Source organism: Balaenoptera musculus, chromosome 15 (genome assembly GCF_009873245.2).
Source record: "Balaenoptera musculus isolate JJ_BM4_2016_0621 chromosome 15, mBalMus1.pri.v3, whole genome shotgun sequence".
Lineage (NCBI taxonomy): Eukaryota > Metazoa > Chordata > Mammalia > Artiodactyla > Balaenopteridae > Balaenoptera > Balaenoptera musculus.
Genome location: NC_045799.1, coordinates 81,483,324 through 81,499,584, shown reverse-complemented (window position 1 = coordinate 81,499,584; position 16,261 = coordinate 81,483,324). Strand labels below are relative to the sequence as shown.

The 16,261-nt window shown below is 56.1% G+C and overlaps 3 protein-coding genes across 5 annotated transcripts in view; 1 reads left to right on the top strand and 2 right to left on the bottom strand.

Annotated features, from left to right (window-relative positions):
* Positions 1–51: 51 nt before the first annotated feature.
* On the bottom strand, positions 52–5,818 carry GAL3ST4 (galactose-3-O-sulfotransferase 4). Of its 2 annotated transcripts, XM_036825475.1 has the most exons (5): positions 5,688–5,818; positions 4,233–4,545; positions 3,748–4,051; positions 2,207–2,431; positions 52–1,498 (listed from the first exon to the last, which is right to left on the bottom strand). In XM_036825475.1, the coding sequence occupies exons 2-5, from the start codon at positions 4,355–4,357 to the stop codon at positions 476–478; spliced, it is 1,677 nt and encodes a 558-aa protein (XP_036681370.1). In that variant the 5' UTR covers positions 4,358–4,545; positions 5,688–5,818; the 3' UTR covers positions 52–475. The 2 variants fall into 2 exon arrangements, with proteins under 2 accessions (XP_036681370.1, XP_036681371.1); XM_036825476.1 differs by lacking the exon at positions 2,207–2,431 and having other exon boundaries at positions 5,688–5,816.
* A 535-nt stretch (positions 5,819–6,353) lies between these two features.
* On the bottom strand, positions 6,354–12,714 carry GPC2 (glypican 2). 2 transcript variants are annotated; one of them, XM_036825474.1, is made up of 11 exons: positions 12,512–12,714; positions 11,693–11,851; positions 11,049–11,371; positions 10,144–10,224; positions 9,266–9,428; positions 8,888–9,018; positions 8,527–8,676; positions 8,285–8,424; positions 8,019–8,194; positions 6,954–7,230; positions 6,354–6,486 (listed from the first exon to the last, which is right to left on the bottom strand). In XM_036825474.1, exons 1-10 carry the CDS (start codon positions 12,675–12,677, stop codon positions 6,983–6,985), a joined length of 1,737 nt encoding a protein of 578 aa, XP_036681369.1. In that variant the 5' UTR covers positions 12,678–12,714; the 3' UTR covers positions 6,354–6,486; positions 6,954–6,982. The 2 variants fall into 2 exon arrangements, with proteins under 2 accessions (XP_036681369.1, XP_036681367.1); XM_036825472.1 differs by having other exon boundaries at positions 6,354–7,230.
* Positions 12,715–13,486: 772 nt separating this feature from the next.
* STAG3 (stromal antigen 3) overlaps positions 13,487–16,261 on the top strand; it is a 39,926-nt gene continuing 37,151 nt past the window's right edge. The window contains exons 1-3 of the mRNA XM_036825469.1: positions 13,487–13,559; positions 14,473–14,655; positions 15,783–15,885. Of these exons, the coding sequence (XP_036681364.1) occupies positions 14,483–14,655; positions 15,783–15,885 (276 nt within the window). The 5' untranslated portion in view covers positions 13,487–13,559; positions 14,473–14,482. The remainder of the gene's footprint in view (positions 13,560–14,472; positions 14,656–15,782; positions 15,886–16,261) is intronic.

Genomic DNA, 16,261 nt, shown 5'->3' with positions numbered 1-16,261 from the left:
TCCCAGGAAGATGCTCCGTCCCCTTCCCTTCCGCCCTATATAGAGCAGGTCAAAGTTTCAAATTATTTATTCATTCAACAAACATTTCATAGTGAAATGAGTATAGCCCAGTAACAAATATTTCATAGAGAGGTGGACGCATTATTCCGATCCCTTGTGTCCCAAACAATCTCTGCCGTACTCCATGGTTTGCTCCTCCAGGGGGGCTTTGAGAGTGCTGTTTGGACCTGGGGTGGGGGGGGGCGAGGTGCTGGAAAGGGTAAGGGGCAAGATGGGAGGAGGATGCTTCTAGGACTAGGATTCCTCGGCACAGGCTGGAGGACGTGGGGCCCACATCCGTGCAAAGTTCCACTGGTCCTTTGGGGAGCAGACATGGTCTCTGGGGGAAGCAGAAAGGGCATCTGGCTGCCCCACACTCATCACCGTGCCCCTGTGGCTCAGCTGCTTTTCAGCCTAAGACTCAGTGGTCTGATGCCTAGGGGGAGGGTAGCCTTGAAGTCTTGAGGGGCACAGAGACTGCTGGGGGGAACTGCTTGGCATCTAGCTTGTCCTTGTACTGTAGCTCAGGGGTAGCCAGGCGCCCACACTCCTCCTGGTCTTGGAGGCTCAGGCCACTCCGAAGCACGTAACCCAAAACCTTACCTGACCCAAACTGGAAAGGGCGGAACCGCCGGTCAGTGATGTACTTGGGGTCTAAAGCCTCTCCCCCCACCAGACAGTGTTTAGCCAGGGCCTCTCGGCGAGCCCGGAGCGCCGCCACAGCACTGTCCAGCCGGCTCTGGCCGTATTGCTTTATCCGGGCCCACAGGCTGCGGTTGAAGTGAACATAGAGAGCCCAGTCCAGGTTGTTCCAGGCTCGGGCCCGTGCAGACAGCTGCCTGTCCTCAGCAGTCAGTCCCCCATCGCCGACAGCACTTCCGCCCTGCCCACCTCCAGCCTGAGCGTTGTGCATGAAGCCCACCACATCATCTAGACCCCAGCACAGGGCATCGGCCAGCAGGACCAATGACTCGTCAAAGTACTCGGCCACCAAGACCAGGTCAAAGACAGAGTCCAGCCAGGCCAGATTCCACTGGATGAAGGATGAAGACCCCAAATCTAAAGAGGCAGAGCTGGACGTCTGGCTGTGACCATCAGCAACAGTGGGAACGGGATGGAAGAGAGCATTGGGATCCAAGGTGTGGGCTCGCGCGCCAACACCAGAAGGCAGCTGTGGCGGGTTGGGATCTCTGGGGGGATGAGGATTCCCTCTCTTGGTCCTCATCTCTGGGGGAAAGGGGAGGCCAAAGTCAAACCATAGCAAGTTGCGTGCATAGTGGTCCCCACGGGCCCCGGGCTGGTAGAAGGCTCGGGGATTGTCCAGGAAGGCAGCCAAGGATGGTGATTTGCGGAAAGCCGATGATGTGGATTTATAGTAGGAGAAGGCAGAGCGGGCCAGAGCCGCTGGGTCTCGGACAATGGAAAAGAAGAAGCTGTCAGAAGGCATGACGTGAAGTACCTGTAGAGAAGAGGAAACAGACATAGGGAGAGAAAACTAGGCCAGGAAGAAACTAAGAGCAAACCCAGTGCCCACTGATCCCCCAGCCTCCTGCAACCTCCTTCTGACAGCTCTGCTGGGAACCCCCAGCTTCCTTCACCAGCTATATAGATCTTGGGTAAGGTACTTAACATCTCTGAGACTCAATTTGCTTATCTGCAAAACGGGGATCCATCATACCTTCCTTCCCAAGTGATTATGGAGGTTACATGAGATAGGATAGGAAGGAACCTGGAACATGGGAAGCTCCTGGAGAACATTAACTTCCTTGGGCCTTTCTGTCTGCCTTGGTCAGTAACACTTCTAGGAATCAAGCTTTGTGTTCACTTCTCCAACAAAAACCTAAGTGCCTACCCTGGGACTCTTTGTCACAACTCCAAGAAAGGAGCTGGCCTCAGGCCTCCTCAGGAGGATCACTGGCAGCAAATAGGGAGGAGACAGAGCAGTCGTAACGCTGTCTCAGGTATAGGCGTCAGGTGGGCAGGCCAAGCCCAGGATGGCCGAAGGACAGGGCACTCCTGGGGCTCCTTGGCATCTTGCAGAGCAAGAGACACCCCTGGAATGGGCACTGGGGAGCCATGGCCACTCGGTAGGGTGCTGCTCTGAGGCCTGGGATGTGTGATCCCACTTCTCGGCAAGAAGGAAGGTGGGAATTGGGCTGAGCCACACCCTGGCGTGGTCCTGCAGGCAGATCCATGCCAGAACCCAGCTCTGGGGCTCCTTGAAGGGTTTCCGCCTCTGAACATGACCTCTGTCATTGAACCTGACTCCCTGACGAGTCTTCCAGTCTGCTCTGCCGATGTGGGCTTGCCTGCAGGGCGAGCCTGTGAGCTGTATGTCTCTTTGAAGGCATAGGGGAACAGTGCAGAGAACGGTCTGCGGCATCAGATGGACCTGGAATAAAATCCCAATTCAGCCATTTACCAACCGTGTAACTTTGGGCAGGTCATCGAACTTCTCAGAGCCTTCTCAGAGCCTCCATCAGTAAATCTGGGTTAACACTTACCTTGAAGGATGTGGAAGTGTGGGGAACATGGGAGGTAGTGAGGGGTGGTGACGATCATCCTAAACGCCAGAGGAACCTGCCTCAGTGATCGCTGCCCTCGCCTCACTCCCAGCAGTGCCCCCTCGCTTCCCATTAGATCACATTCATGCTGCTCAGCTGCTTTCTCCAGCTCCAGCTCCAACAGGACTGACTGCCTTTGCAGCCACCACTGAAGTTCTACCACCTACACACGCACACACACCACTGACATCATGTCTTTAAGATGTTTTGCTCTAAGAACACCTGATATTTTCCTTACTACAAAGTCATGTCCACCCTTTCCTATAAAACCCACCTCTCCACAAAGCCCCACCTCTTTTGATGAATATTCTCCCCACAGTTCCAAATACAAACACACATACGCACACAGCCCACAGAAGGCGCTTTGACTTTGGAGCAGCTGGGCCTGGGTTCAAATGCTAGCTCTGTCGCTTTCCGTTAACAGAGACCTGTCACTTAGCCTCTCTGAGATTCAACCTCCTCATCTGTGTAGTGGAGACACCTATAATGCCTTCCTGGCAGGATGATGGTAAGATGACTACCCAGCACCCAAGAAGTATTCAGTGAAAGTTCGCTCTTTCCCTGTATGTGTTCATTTGCCCATTGATTTTCTTCCTCCAAGAGGTTCGTGTGTGTGTGTGTGTGTACGGATGACCTGTGAGTACGTGCACACGTCTCCTCCTTTAGAACTGAGGCTCCGGGGGTTGGGGTGGGGCCGGGACTGGGGCTTGGCATGTAGCTGATCCTCAAAATCTGGCAGATGCTGTGAGGGGAGTGAGATGCAGACAGGTCAGAAGGCAGTGACTGCGCAGGGCCCTGGTAGTGCCAATGGAAGGGGCCAGGAAGGGCCAGGGCACCTGGAGGGAGGGTTGGGGTGGGGTCAGAGTTGGCGGGACACTGATGCCAGCAGGATAAATTGGTCAAGGAGAGAGACTGCAGTAAACTCTAGATGGGAGAGGGCAGAACTTCGGCTGCCAGAAAATTCTGAGGGAGGGACAGCTGAGGAGGGGGCAGCAGGACTCACCTTTGTGGCCCCCATGCCCAACTCTTGGGTGAGGGGATGCCTGGGGAGTCTCCAGGCCTGGGGTCTCCTCCCCTGGTGGTCTTGGCTACAGGCATGAGCCCATCTCTCACCAGTCCTGCCCACCCCCTCGACACTCCTCACCTCTTTCAGGTTGAACCTCATGTGATGACAGAGGATGTGGAAGGGGGGCTGGGTGCCTCCACCCTGAGGGCGGTAGCCTTTGACCCGAGAGGCCTGGAAAAGCTTTGGGTAGCCGAACTGGTAGCGGGCGGGGAGGGCGAAGCGCAGCCCGTGTCGGTCCCCGTAGCGGTGAAGTAGACTCAGCACAGAGCTGCTCCCGGATTTATGCGTCTTCAGGAACACGAGTCGCTGCCGTGGCAGGCAGGATGGAACAGCTGGTCTTGGGGTTGAGGCCCAGGACTGTCGGAGCTGCAGCCCAGGTAGCCTGGGGAGAGATGGGAGGGGAAGTGTCCTGTCCCTCACCAGCAGGTGGATGGGTGTCTTGTGGAGCAAGGACGAGGGGGTGGAGCGTCCTCTGAGTCCCCAAGAGTCACAGCCCCAGGTGGGATGGGGAGGAGCAAGTGGGGGGGGCATCTGTGGGGCGTTGGGACAAGATGAGAACTCACCTCCTCTGGAAGGGACCCCCCCAGAGCTGGAGGGCAAATCCGATGGTCATGAAGACTCCCAGAGCCACTCCCAGGCTCCGAGGCCCCCAGAGGCGCATGGTCCTGGTAGGAGACAGAGGGCCCATGTGGCACAGGGAAGGGTGACACTAGAGAGGGACAGGGCAAGGGCCAGGCACAGAGGCAGAGACAGCTTGAGACAGCCGTGCAGCCGCGGAAGGCGCCGGTTCGAGTTCGGGGGTTCATTCCCCAGGTCTGCTCGCAGCCCCGGTTGAGTCTGCCCCCTGAGTTAGCAGATTTTTGCCTCTGTCAGCGTCTAGAAGGGAAACGAGGGGGAAGGAGGAGAGTCTAAGGAAGGGGTAGAGCCTTCTCTCCTGCTGCTGCTGCTGCTGCTGCTGAGACCTCATTCCGGGCAGGGGGGCAGCAGAGGGGGGAGCCCTCTCTACACCCAGATCTTCTAGGTGCCCCACGACTGCTTCTCTGCTGTCAGCCTGCAGCTCCCTCCAACCCCCACTGACAGTTCCTCACTGAGCCCCAGGGATTTGGAAGGGAGGGGGAGAAGGATCAGACCAGTCCGCTCAGACCAGTGAAACGGACATCACCAGGCCCCTGACCACCTCCTCTGCCCCTCTGTCTGTGACCAGTCGGGCTGAAGAGCCCCATTCTGAGGCTGAGAGGAGAAGCCATAAGGAGGGAATGAGGGCCAGACAAGGCACCAGCTTAGGAACCCAGGGAGGTGAAACCACAGGAGCAACTTTGTAAAGAATAAGAGTCGGCCAGCTCATCTAAGCTCAGGTATGCTTTCCCTCTCGGCGCCAGGCAGAGCCCAGTGTGTGAGAGGGCCTGGGGGGTGTAGGGTTGTTTAGGAAGTCCAGATCCCAGATCCCCCACACCCCCATTCCCACTTTCCAACCCCAGCAGTGCACCCAGAGGGGATTGAGAGGGTGGGGCTGGAGAGAGACTCCGCGACACAAAGAGACAAAACCCGAACGCCAAGCATCAGAATTCCTTCCCAGGCCCCAGCTTCCCAATCTACTGGGAGTCCAAACCTGCCCCTTCAATTCCAACCCGCAGCCCCTCCACCAAGCCCCGACGGCCCCCTTCCAGGACGAGCCCGGAGCGACCCCAGGCAGAGAACCCACACTTGCCACCTAGAGACCCGCCCCCTCTGGCATCATCCCCCAATTTCCTCCCCCAACCCAGCCTCCAGGATCCAGCCCCTCACCGGACTCCCTCCTGTGTCCAGATTTCTTCTATTCCTTCCATCCATCCCTGTCTCCTCCCATTACCCCCGATTCCAGCCCGCAGTTCCCTCCAGCTTTGGTGACTGCTCAGTCTGTTGCCAGCCCTGGGTCGGCTCCCTCTGGGGTTCTCTCTCTGAAACCCCCCAAGTCTCCTCCCATAAACTCTACAGAGTCCCTCCACTGGCCGAGGCCTCGGCTTCACATGCCCACTCACCAGGCCACCTGAGGAGCAGCAGGGAAATCGGGGTCTGGCCCTCCCGCCTGCTCCAGCCACCGCCCGGTTCCTCGCTCGGCTCAACTTTCCCCATAAACTTTCTCAGCGCCCAGGCTCCTCCCCTCCCTCCCTTTGTCCCGCCAGTCTCTGCAGCTGATTCGGCTTTGATCGCGTCTCTGGGTCTCTCCCTCCCTGCACCTTTCCCTCTCCTTCAGGGCACCCAGCCTGCCATTGGAAGACACCAGTTCTACCCTCCTTTGGCACTTAGGAATCAATTATACTTTTTCTTTCAGCTTTCTGCAGAACAAAAGACTCATTCAGGCGACCAAAGGAAAGAAGGAAAGAAGAAAGGAGAATAACAAGAGTTGAAAGCAGGCATTGTCAAGGACATGACAAGGTAGCCAGAGGCTGACACAGAGAACTGGGGCCCCGACCCTGAAGGCAGGGTCAGTGGTGTGGTAATATTAACGGTGGCTTGGGTCCAAAAGAGTTTTGCAGTCCCCTCCCCGCAATTCTCCCCGTTTTGCAGGTGAAGGTGCTCAGACCCAGAGGGTGGACAGCTTGCCCAAACTCAATCCCAGGGGACAGGTTCCAAGATAAGCAGGCAGAAATGAACTGCTGGTCACAGAGGCTCTGGGCTAAAGGTACAGAAAGTCACACATAGGGTCCAATAAATTAGCCATTTATTTATAGAATAAACATCGAGTCGAACACTGAAACATGAAATGGGGAAGCTTGTGAAGGATGTGGCGGATGGCAGAGGCCATGAGATATGCTTTTTTTTTCTTCTTTCTTTTTTCTAGTTTAAGAAAGTGATACTGAAAAAACTCAATAGAACCCAGACCCATAGATCCTGACATCCTAGTCCCCTGTCCTGCACCCCACAAGCACCCAGCTTTGTCTGTTTCTGAGACCGGGTGCCCCCACCCATCCCCACCTTCAACTTCCTTCAAACCCACCCCCCCGCAACTCTAAAACTCCTCCCTTTTTCTCTGTTGGGGCTCACCACCAGCCTAACCATAGAGGCTGGGTTAGAGAGACCACACCTCCTTCCTAAATAAATACCCCCGGCCCCTCCTCCCCAGACACCAAATGAAAAAATAAATATTGTGAACACCCACCCCCAACCCAACCCACCAATGGAAATCTCCTGGATTTGGGGCCCCAGCCATTCACCCAAAAAAGTCCCTTCTCTACCCTCTCCACAGCCCCCTTCAACTCCTCCCCAGACCCAGCAGAGGGGGGAGGAGGGGACGGGCCACGAACCCTTCTGATGCCAGGGCACCCCTCCCCAGTTATCGAGGTCCAAGCAGGGCCAGGGCTGAGAGGAAGAGAATGAGGAGGGGTTGGGTGTGAAAACCGACAGACGTTCCTCCAGTCCTGCTCTTGTCTTGGCTGTGGCGGATAATGACACCTCCTCCTCTGCCCCCAGCACCATCCCTTCGAGGAGGGCGAGGAGGCCGGGCCGGGGGCGCCACAGCTGCTGCCCCAGCCATCCAGTCATCTGCATAGTGCTGTCCCTCTCCAGAGCCGCTAGCGTCCTCTGCAGGGAGGGGGAGGATCGCAAGCAGACAGGGATGGCAAAGAGAGGTAGCGGGAGACAGGGGGAGAGAAAGAGCCACAGGCAGCGAGGAAGAGGACTCGAGATAAAAACAGTGAAAGGGGAGGGGTGGAGGAGCAGGCAGGGTGAGAAGAGGGAGAAAGCGAATGACAGGAAGGTGAGGAGAGAGATCAGACACATGAGAATGAGAGAAGGCAACGAGAGACAGGAAGAGACAACGAGACAGACAAAAAAGAGACAGATGGAGAGAGAGGATACACAGGAAAAGACAGAGAAAACAGACGTACGCAGAAGCAGCGAGCAGACGGGAAGGGGGGGAGGAGAGACAAAGAGAGACAGAGACAGACAGTGGGAGAGAAAAAAAATGGATGTCAGTGCCTTGCTCCCCTGTCAAATTCTACTTTGGGGAGCCAGCCCCCTGGCGCCCGCACCCCACTTCCCCACCTCCCGGGATTGCCCGCCCTCCCCAGTCTCCCCCAACCCATTGCCCACTCTTAAGAGCTTCCCACCGTTCTGTAAGAGTGTTTTGGTGTCTCCCCCAGGGAACCATGAACTCAAGGATAGAGACCCTGTCATTGGTGCTCTACCCCCTACCTTTGAGTAAAGCGCTCAATACGTGCGTGTAAAACGTGTGAGTCAATGAATGGATAGTAACCGAGAGACGCCAGGGGAGGGACTACAGAAAGCAGGGGGCCGGGCTGCGGGTTGGCCCGGGTCCAATCGCGGAAAGCCGGGCGGAGCGAGGCCCTCGCGGCGGCCCGGGGCCTCACCCCAGTCCTCCAGCTCCAGGTCGCGTCCCAGGGCGGCCGCCTTCATCCTGGTCGTGGCCGCCCGGAGCTGCAGCCGCCGCCTCCGCGTCTGGAGGTCGGGGCTCGAGGCTTCCGCATCCAGCTCTGGGTTGTCGATCTGCCCGGCCTGGGGACCCCCGACCACGGGCGACAGGTACCTGCGAGCAGAGTAGCCCCGGAGGCTCCCGCCCCGCCCCGCCCACGGAGTCCGCCTCGCCCGCCCGCCGCCGCCGCCGCCCGGCTCTCACCGGCCCCGCCCAGCTCCGGTCCAGCAGGGCGCCGCCTCCTGGGAGAGGTCCGCAGCCACGCGGGGGTCCCCGCACACTGTCAGCGGCAGCCCGGCCCAGAAGCCCCTCACCCGGCCCAGCCGCTCGCGGAGCTCCCACACCTGGACGCAAAGAGAGCCCGGGAGGAGCTGGTGCGCGCGCCCCCCCGCCCCCCGCCGCGCCTGCGCCCCCCCCCCCCGCCCCGCCTGCCGCCCGCCACTCACCAGCCGGGGCAGGCTGGCGCCCGCAGCCGTCGTGGGCCGCTCCTCCTCCGCCGCCGCCGCCGACCAGAGCCGACCCACCTCCTCCCGGGGGGCTGGGGCACGGCGGGCGCGGGCCGGCGCCGGCTGGGGGCTCCCGCATTCCTGGAACACCTGCGGCACCGGGAAGAGACCCCACAGACAGTCGTCCCGCGGTAAAAACCACACTCCAATACTCCAATCGCCCCCGACACCCCAGTTTATCCAGAGGCCCTACAGTGTCTCCCTGACACCCCGCACTGTACCCCCAGCCCGGGGCCTCCCCCTCCACCCTTCTCTCTCCGGTCCTCCCGCCAACTCCCACTCTTCTCGTGGCCCCCTGTACCTGGGCTGACAGCCCCACGCTGTTTTCCTGCAGATGCATCAAACCCTCCGCGATCTTCACCCCGACGGACTGTGCTGCTAGCTCAAAGGAAAAGGGGCCCTGGATCTTCTCGGCCAGGAACAGGAGACCATCTTGAAAGAGGGAAAAGAGAAAGGGTGAAATGAGGGGACATCCAGGGAGATACTCACTGAAGTAGGATGTTCCCGCAAATCCTGACCCCGGCCTTGGAGGGAAGCAGCAGGTCTTAGATGGGGGAAACTGACATGGGAAGAGCCGCTCCTCATCCTCTCCCCTCAGTACCGCTTAACACTCCCTCCCTGGTCCACCCTGCCCACCCCCACACAGACAGCCCTCCCAGGCTTTCCTGAATCCCCTCACCCAGATAGGCCCCCCAGTCAGGATCCAGTCCCTGGCTGCCGATACAGCCGTGGGCCACGTTGAGGCAGAAGCCCCGGCAGGGTGGCAGCGAGGGGACCCCCCGACAAAGGGGGCAGCCTGTCAGACGCATCACAGCCCGCTTGCAGCCTTCGGACAGCGGCATCTGGGAGCAGAGAGCAGGCCTGTGTCATCCACGCTTGGCTGCCCTCAGCCAAGCCTGGTGCTGGGCACAGAGAGAAATCAAATACCCCACCCCACCTTTCCCAGGCTCTGAACATCTAGGACTGATGACCCCGTGTGGCAGCAGGAGTGACCCCAGGACTGCCACAGATCAGAGGAGGGAGGCTCCTAGGGGCCAGGTTGCAGATGCTGCTTCTTGGGAGAGATGGGGCAGTGAGGGATCTGAGAAAAGGTTCAAGGACAAGAGTGAGCCCATCGTGGTTGGGGAGAGAGGAGAATGAGGATGCAGGAAGTAAGGCTGGGAGGTCAGGGAGAGAATGAGCGGTCGAGAGAGGGCCTTGAAGGCCAAGCCAGGAATCTGGCCTCCAGTAGCAGGGAAGAGGGAGCCACTGAGTGGTCCTGGAGAAAACCAGGAGGGCCAGTACTCCAATCTCAGAGATGCTATGGAGATGAGCAGGCCCCTAGAGGCTGGCAGGGGGTAAGAGTCATCAGAGGGTCAGAGGTGGGAGGAGATCATGGGTCATGACACAAGGGAGACTCCAGCCTTCCTGATTTACCCTGGGATGCCAGGGCTTCAAGGCTGATATGGGAAGGCCCCAGGCCTCTCCTGCCAGCTGGCACCGGACTCTTCTTCATGGGACCTCTCCTACTTCTTGTCTCCCTCCCTGGGCCCTGCCCATACTCAGGCTCCCTCTAACCTTAAGCGTTTCGCTGACCACATCTCTTCCGGTCTCCAGGCCCTGGATAAAGGCCCGGGCAGCCACCAGGGCCCGGGTTATCTGGGGGAGGGGAAAGAAGGTGAGAAAAACCACAGGACTGTTGAGGGTCAGTCAACACTGGGACCAAGAGACTGTGCCAAGGGGATGAGCAGGGGGGTGAGATTTGTAGGGTTATCTTGGGGTGGTTAGGAGTGTCAGGTGGTCCCTGGAGGCAGGTTCAAGAGGATCAAAAGAATCACAGTCTAGAAGGACCAAGGGGAACTGGGCTTGGGAAGAGGTGGAGGGATTACATTTTACAGGGCTTGGAGAGAGAGGGGCTTGTATCAGAACAAACACTGAACCCGAAGCCAGGAGACCTGGGTGTGAAACATAGCTCTACCACTTATTGGCTGTGAGACCTTAACCTCTGGGAAGTTCAGTCTCCTCATCTGTAAAATAGGAATGCTAATATCTACCTCCTAGAGTTATGATGGTAATTAAATGAGAGACTATAAATGAAAATCCTTCTTAAATATTAAGTGTCTAATTCACAGTTAGTTGAACCAGAGGAAGCCAAGGTATTGGGATTAGGGAGGAGTTGGCAGAAAGGTGGGGTGGGGGGAGGCAAGAGCAGGTGAGTGGGTCAGCAACTTGTGTAAACTAGGACACAGAAAGGGGGGCCATCCAATTAAAGGAGACCAAGGAGCACTGGGTCAGGCAGAGATGACTGGGGCTCAAGATAGGGGTCACCAGGTCAGACATGGCTGCCATGCAGCATAGAGGGATCACCAGGTCAGGGGTGACTGGGGCATGGAAAGGGGGTCATTGGGCTGGAGGTGAGTAGTACATACTTCAGAGGTCACTAGGTCAAAGGTGGCTGAAGCTCAGGCCTTGGGGCCCCTCACCTGCAGGCGGAGGCGGCGGGGTGAGTCCCCAAAAGGCTTCAGAGAGTCATCAGCAGAAGAGGCCAGGCGCGTGAGGCAGAACAGGTAGTCAGGGGAGAAGATGTACTGTGGGTGCAGCAGGGGGAACATTTTCTCCAGGAGCTGAGCCCAGAAATCCACCAAGGCATCATCTAACCCCTCACCGGACCTCTCATAGTAGTCCCGTAGCCGAGAGAACAGGCCACTGAACAAGGGTTTGTGCTGGGCATACAGGCGGCCGAAGGAGCGGGGGAAGAGCAGGGACAGGGAGCGCTCGGCTGACGAGAGCACCTCCCGAAAAACCTCTGTGGCAAGTGCAGAGAAAGGGGTGTGAGGTGGGGTAAGGCCAGAGAAGGACGGAAAAGTGAAAGGGCAGAGGCAGGAAGAGATGGGCATGGGAGAGAAAAGAAAAGTGAGTCAGAAATTAAGCAACTCTTAGAGGTCTGGGCAAATTGGGGCTGGGGGTGGAGGGCAGGACCTTGAGAGAGCCTAGGGTGGGGATGCGGGGGCTAAGCCAGGGCCAGAGTGCCTTAGGGATAGAGTCAGGAGCGGGGACGGGATGCTTGCTCGGGTCATGAGCACAGAGAGGAGGTGCGAGGCCAGGTTTGGGGACGCCAGGTCCTCACCATCAAATCTTCTGTGCCGGGCAGCCAGTGTGTGAACCAAGAAGGAGCCGCTCTCTTCCACCAGGCCTCGGAAGGTGGCCTCAGTCTCCCAGGTCAGCTTCTGCTCTATCTCACTGGAACAGCAAGTGTACTCCTGGGGACAGATCCGGAGGTGCTCACCTGGATAGACGAGACACGAAGGAATGGTGGGAAGTCGTGTCGTGAAATTCCTTCCTTCTCCTGCTGATCTCTGGGGGCCATCCTTTCTCTTCGAACTGTCTGGTTTCTTTTCTATTGTCTGCCACCTCATTCCCACCTGGCTCTACCCCCTTCTTATTGTCCCCTCACCCACCCCAAGTCCACTGCCACTAGCCATAGGATCAAATAAGGATGGGCCGATTTAGTGATCAGAGGGTCCTAGGTAGCCTGCCTAACATCGCACACCCCAGGCCTCTAAGGACTTACAGGATGGCTTCAATGGGAAGAATGGGGTTTGGAGGGGTGGGATTACCTGGTAAGAAAGAAAGTATTGTCATAGAAGGGGCTCATGGAAATAGCGAGGGGAACAAATTGGGCTGTGAATAAAGAAACACAGAGAAGGGTGCTAATTACTAGAAAGGGATTCCTGGGGTGGGGGTGGAGTAGAGAGCTATTATGTGAACAGGAGTGTTATTGTGATCCTGGTAAAGAAGTTCCGGAGGAGAAGAGACATTATTACTATGAGATGAAAAGATTATTATAACGGCCACTCTGAAAGGGAAGAGTTATTGTGAGATGGGGGGGACCGGCCCCCGCCCCCTCCCTCGCCCCCAATTCTCTAGTCTTCCTCTTTCTCCTCACCTGAGATCAGGGCGGGAGGGAGTAGGCTTAAGCTATATCCCCGGGCCCCCAGGATCTGCCGGGTCTCAGTGCAACTCCGGGTGACCTTTGCCTCGATACCGGGTCCAGGACCAGGACCGGGACACAGAGGCAACAGGAGAAGCAGAAGAGATCGCAGCGCGTACATAGCTGCTGCCACCTTGGGACGGCAAAGTGGGTCCTAAGGAGGAAAGAAGAGCCGCCCGAACTCAGGAAGCCGGTTCTCTGAAGCGGGATCGCCCCGCCGGCCAGAGAAAGAGCACGACCTCCGAAAACTGAACACGGAGCACGATTGCTGGACTAGGCGGCATCTGCCGAGACAATGGGAGCGGGAGCCGGACAGGAGGCGGGGCCCGGGGCGGGGCCCGGCCAATGATGGTAAGGAGCCGGTCTCAGGGGCGGGATCAAGGGAGAAATTAAGCCAATGTACTGGGGAAGCTCGGCAGCGGGGCGGGACTCGGCAGGACTAAGGAGGCTGCGGGAAGGGCGTGGCCTTCCTCGGAGGCGTGGCTATTTGGGTCGCAAGGCGGGGCCTGGGTGGAACCCAGCCTGCGGCAGTTGAGAAGCCAGATTAAAGGAGCTCTTGCTACTGCAGTGTGAAGCCCGGCCAATGGAGGGGGAACTTGGGGGCAGAGGGGCGGGGCTGGGGCGGGGCCGGGAGGAGCCGAGTTGAAGCAGGTGGCCAGCGCGCCGGAGCCCACGTGACACGGCGGCACGCTGAAGAGCTCGTGGCCGCACGAGGCTGCCGGAGCGCCGTGACTGGAACGTGGTGAGCACGAGCTCTCACACGCCCAAGCCTCGCGACAATTTGCCCTCCGAGACGAGCCGTTGGGCTCGCGCCTGCGCACTGCACGGCTCGCGCCTTCCCGCGTTTTTCTGGATTCTTCTGCCACCAGAAGGGAAACGGCGGGCGCCCGTGCCGGACTGTGGGGCTGTCGGGGGGAGGGTGACCACAGAGACCCGAGGGACCCGCGGTGGTGACTTTTCCTCAGCGCTGCTCGGCCAGAAGTCGCTGTTCCAGGTTCAGACAGTGAGGCTCCTCTTTGACCCAGGCGGTCGCCCTTCCCCACACTCCGGCCCTGAGAGAGGACTCTCCCTTCTCCATACCCTCCTCCACAGAGGCCAGGAATCCCAGACCCAAAGGCTGATAGTCGCTCTCCTGAGCGGTTAGACGGCTCCTCCGCCCAAATAGCGTAGCCCAGCGTTGAGTAGAGATCACCTCTTCTGGAAAAATGGAGAATGCGAGCTTTCCGTGACTCCTTCAGTGTTTCCGGCCTGGTTCTGATGGCGCCTCTAGCCCCAAATCGTTAAGCGCGTCGCAGTCGGGTCCTTGAGGAGTCCCGTTCTAGCCTTGTAGAAATGGAAGTCTAGGTGCTTCTGTGAGGGGGTTTGCGGGGGGGTTCTTATTTCTCGTTTGCACCCTGTGAGCTGGTTTCCTTTCACGGGCAGTTGACTCCGAATCCTGGGGATAGGGGTGTGTTTTAAGCTGCCCTGGTGTGTGCCTTCCTCGGTGCTTGGGGAGTGACTCCAAACCGGAGGTCGGCGTTGGGGCCGTGGTGTCTTTATCGCCCTGATGCCTTAGGTCGGGACTGTCTCCGTCTTTTTTTTTTTTTTTTTTTTTCAGTTGAAGTAATAGACGATTTGCAATGTTGTGCTAGTCTCTGCTGTACAGCAGAGTGACTCAGTTATACACACACATACGTTTTTAAAAATATTCTTTTCTATTATGGTTTATCCCAGGAGAAACCATAAAAGCTGTGCTTTTTTCTTTTTTAATTTGACGTGTAGTTGATCTACAGTGTGTTCTCCGTCTTATTTTTCGTGGGCCCCCCACTCCCCGAGTTCCAAAGCAGTTCCCTTGGAAACAAGGAGGGTCGTCGGGGCTGCGGATGGAGACGCGGTGGGGCAGGAAGCCTTCCCCCTTCTCTCGCTCTCTCCCGCAGCTGGACCACCATGCCCACCCTGCGGTCGTCCTCCTCCCAGCTGCATAGCTCCTCCTCCCCGAGCAGCGTGTCCTCCCCGCTGCGCAGAGCGCTGGGGACTGGGCCGAGGAGCCTGTCTGCGTCTTCTAGTTCGTCTGTCGCGGTGCCCTGCGATGACAGGGACTCGGACCAGACTTCGGAGGGGTGAGTGGGGTTGGTGGGACATCGTTGCCTTGTCCGCAGGTTTTCCCGTTTTCATTTAACAGACGGGTAAAGTGGCAACACGTGTGTGACGTATGAAAAGCCAGGAGATGCTATACTGGTTCAGAACAGGCTGGATTTCGGCTGTCCTATGTGTTGGAGGCGTCAGGAATAATACATCCTGTTCTGAATCCATCATCCAACTTGTCTGAACCTTTCTTGAACGCTTTTGTATATTCACGGACAGCCTCCGGTGGGGACCCACAGATGGGGGAAAGGGAAAAGAGTTCTTTATTTGGTGCCTGAAAACTGGTGTATACTTTTTAGCTGGTGTCCTGTAGTTCTTTTGTTTGGGGTTTTATAAACAGGTCCTTATCTGTTAACATTTATGAGCTTATTCTGTGAAGATTATGTGAGTATGTCTTGGGTTTTAAAAAAATCTTTCCAGGAAAAAATTAATCAAGGTCTGATTTATCCCCTGGTAATTTTTTTATTGTGGTATAGTTGATATACAATGTTATATAAGTTTCAGGTGTACCACATAATGATTCACAATTTTTAAAGGTTATACTTCAGTTATAAGAATATCCCATGGTAATTTTAATTGGTCTCTTCTGAATCATTTCTGTTTGTCCGTGCTGCTGTTTGGCACCAGGTTATATCTATTTTGTAAATTTAACCCTAATCAACAAGACGTGAATTTGTTTTCAAGGGGTAAAATTTAACACCAGGCACATATTAATCTCTGGTTTGTGTATTAGTAATACATGACTTCCTGAGCCATTTTTCTCTACTCAGCAGTGATCCCCTCACTGCTTACATGAATATCTTTTTTTTATGTGAATATCTTTTGATTCTCTTAGTCAGAGAGGATACTAAGAAAGGGTTGTCCTTCACCTACCTCAGTTCTTCATTCTTCATCTCCAGTGCTTTATTCAAGTGAAAGTTTTCCCTTAAGACATTGTGCCTACTTCCTGGCAACAGTAAGCTCATCTCCTCTTAAAATCTGAATATATTTTTCTCATGGAGAGGGGTGTAAAGTTAGAGACAAAAAGAAATTATAATTCATTTACCCTTTTATATATAGGGACTAGGGTGTTGTATCTAAGCAGAACCACACTTCCTCATAGGGATAGTGAATCTTTGTCAGCTGGTGAAGGCAGTGACTTCGAAGACAACTTGAGACGAAATGTAAGGAAGAGAGCAGCAAAACGACCACTCAAAACAACCCCAGTGAGTCAGTTTTGTTTTGTTTTGTTTTGTTTTTGAACCTGGTCTGGGAAGCAGCAAAAGAAAACCTAGAAGAGGTCAGCTGATATGCTTGATGAAAGGACAAGGCTTAAAAAGTGTTAAGGGACAGAAGTAGGAAGAAGGCAGATTTTGAAGAGCAAAGAATAAGAGAAGAGGGTATTAGGGTATAGAGGAACAGGAATGGGGCTTAGGGACTTTTAAAAGGACAAGAGACTAGAAATAATAAAGTTTACAATATAAAAATCAGCTATTTCTAATCTGAGTCAGTAACTCAAACTCTGTTGTGGAATTGGCAGCTTAAGCCTACTTGTGTGATGAGACCAAGTGTTAATGTCACTTTGACTTTTTAAAGATATTC

Excerpts from the sequence above, each read along its gene's own strand:
- GAL3ST4 (XM_036825475.1), bottom strand. The coding sequence starts at position 4,357 with ATGGGCCCTCTGTCTCCTACCAGGACCATGCGCCTCTGGGGGCCTCGG. Across the intron at positions 4,052-4,232 it reads GGGGGTCCCTTCCAGAGGAG|GCTACCTGGGCTGCAGCTCC; the intron begins GTGAGTTCTCAT and ends ATCTCTCCCCAG. Across the intron at positions 2,432-3,747 it reads TGAGGTTCAACCTGAAAGAG|GTCCATCTGATGCCGCAGAC; the intron begins GTGAGGAGTGTC and ends ATTTTATTCCAG.
- GPC2 (XM_036825472.1), bottom strand. The coding sequence starts at position 12,677 with ATGTACGCGCTGCGATCTCTTCTGCTTCTCCTGTTGCCTCTGTGTCCC. Across the intron at positions 9,019-9,265 it reads TGACTGGGGGGCCTATCTGG|ATGGTCTCCTGTTCCTGGCC; the intron begins GTGAGGGGATTC and ends CCCTCTTTCAAG. Across the intron at positions 7,231-8,018 it reads CCTGGAGCTGGAGGACTGGG|AGGACGCTAGCGGCTCTGGA; the intron begins GTGAGGCCCCGG and ends CCCTCCCTGCAG.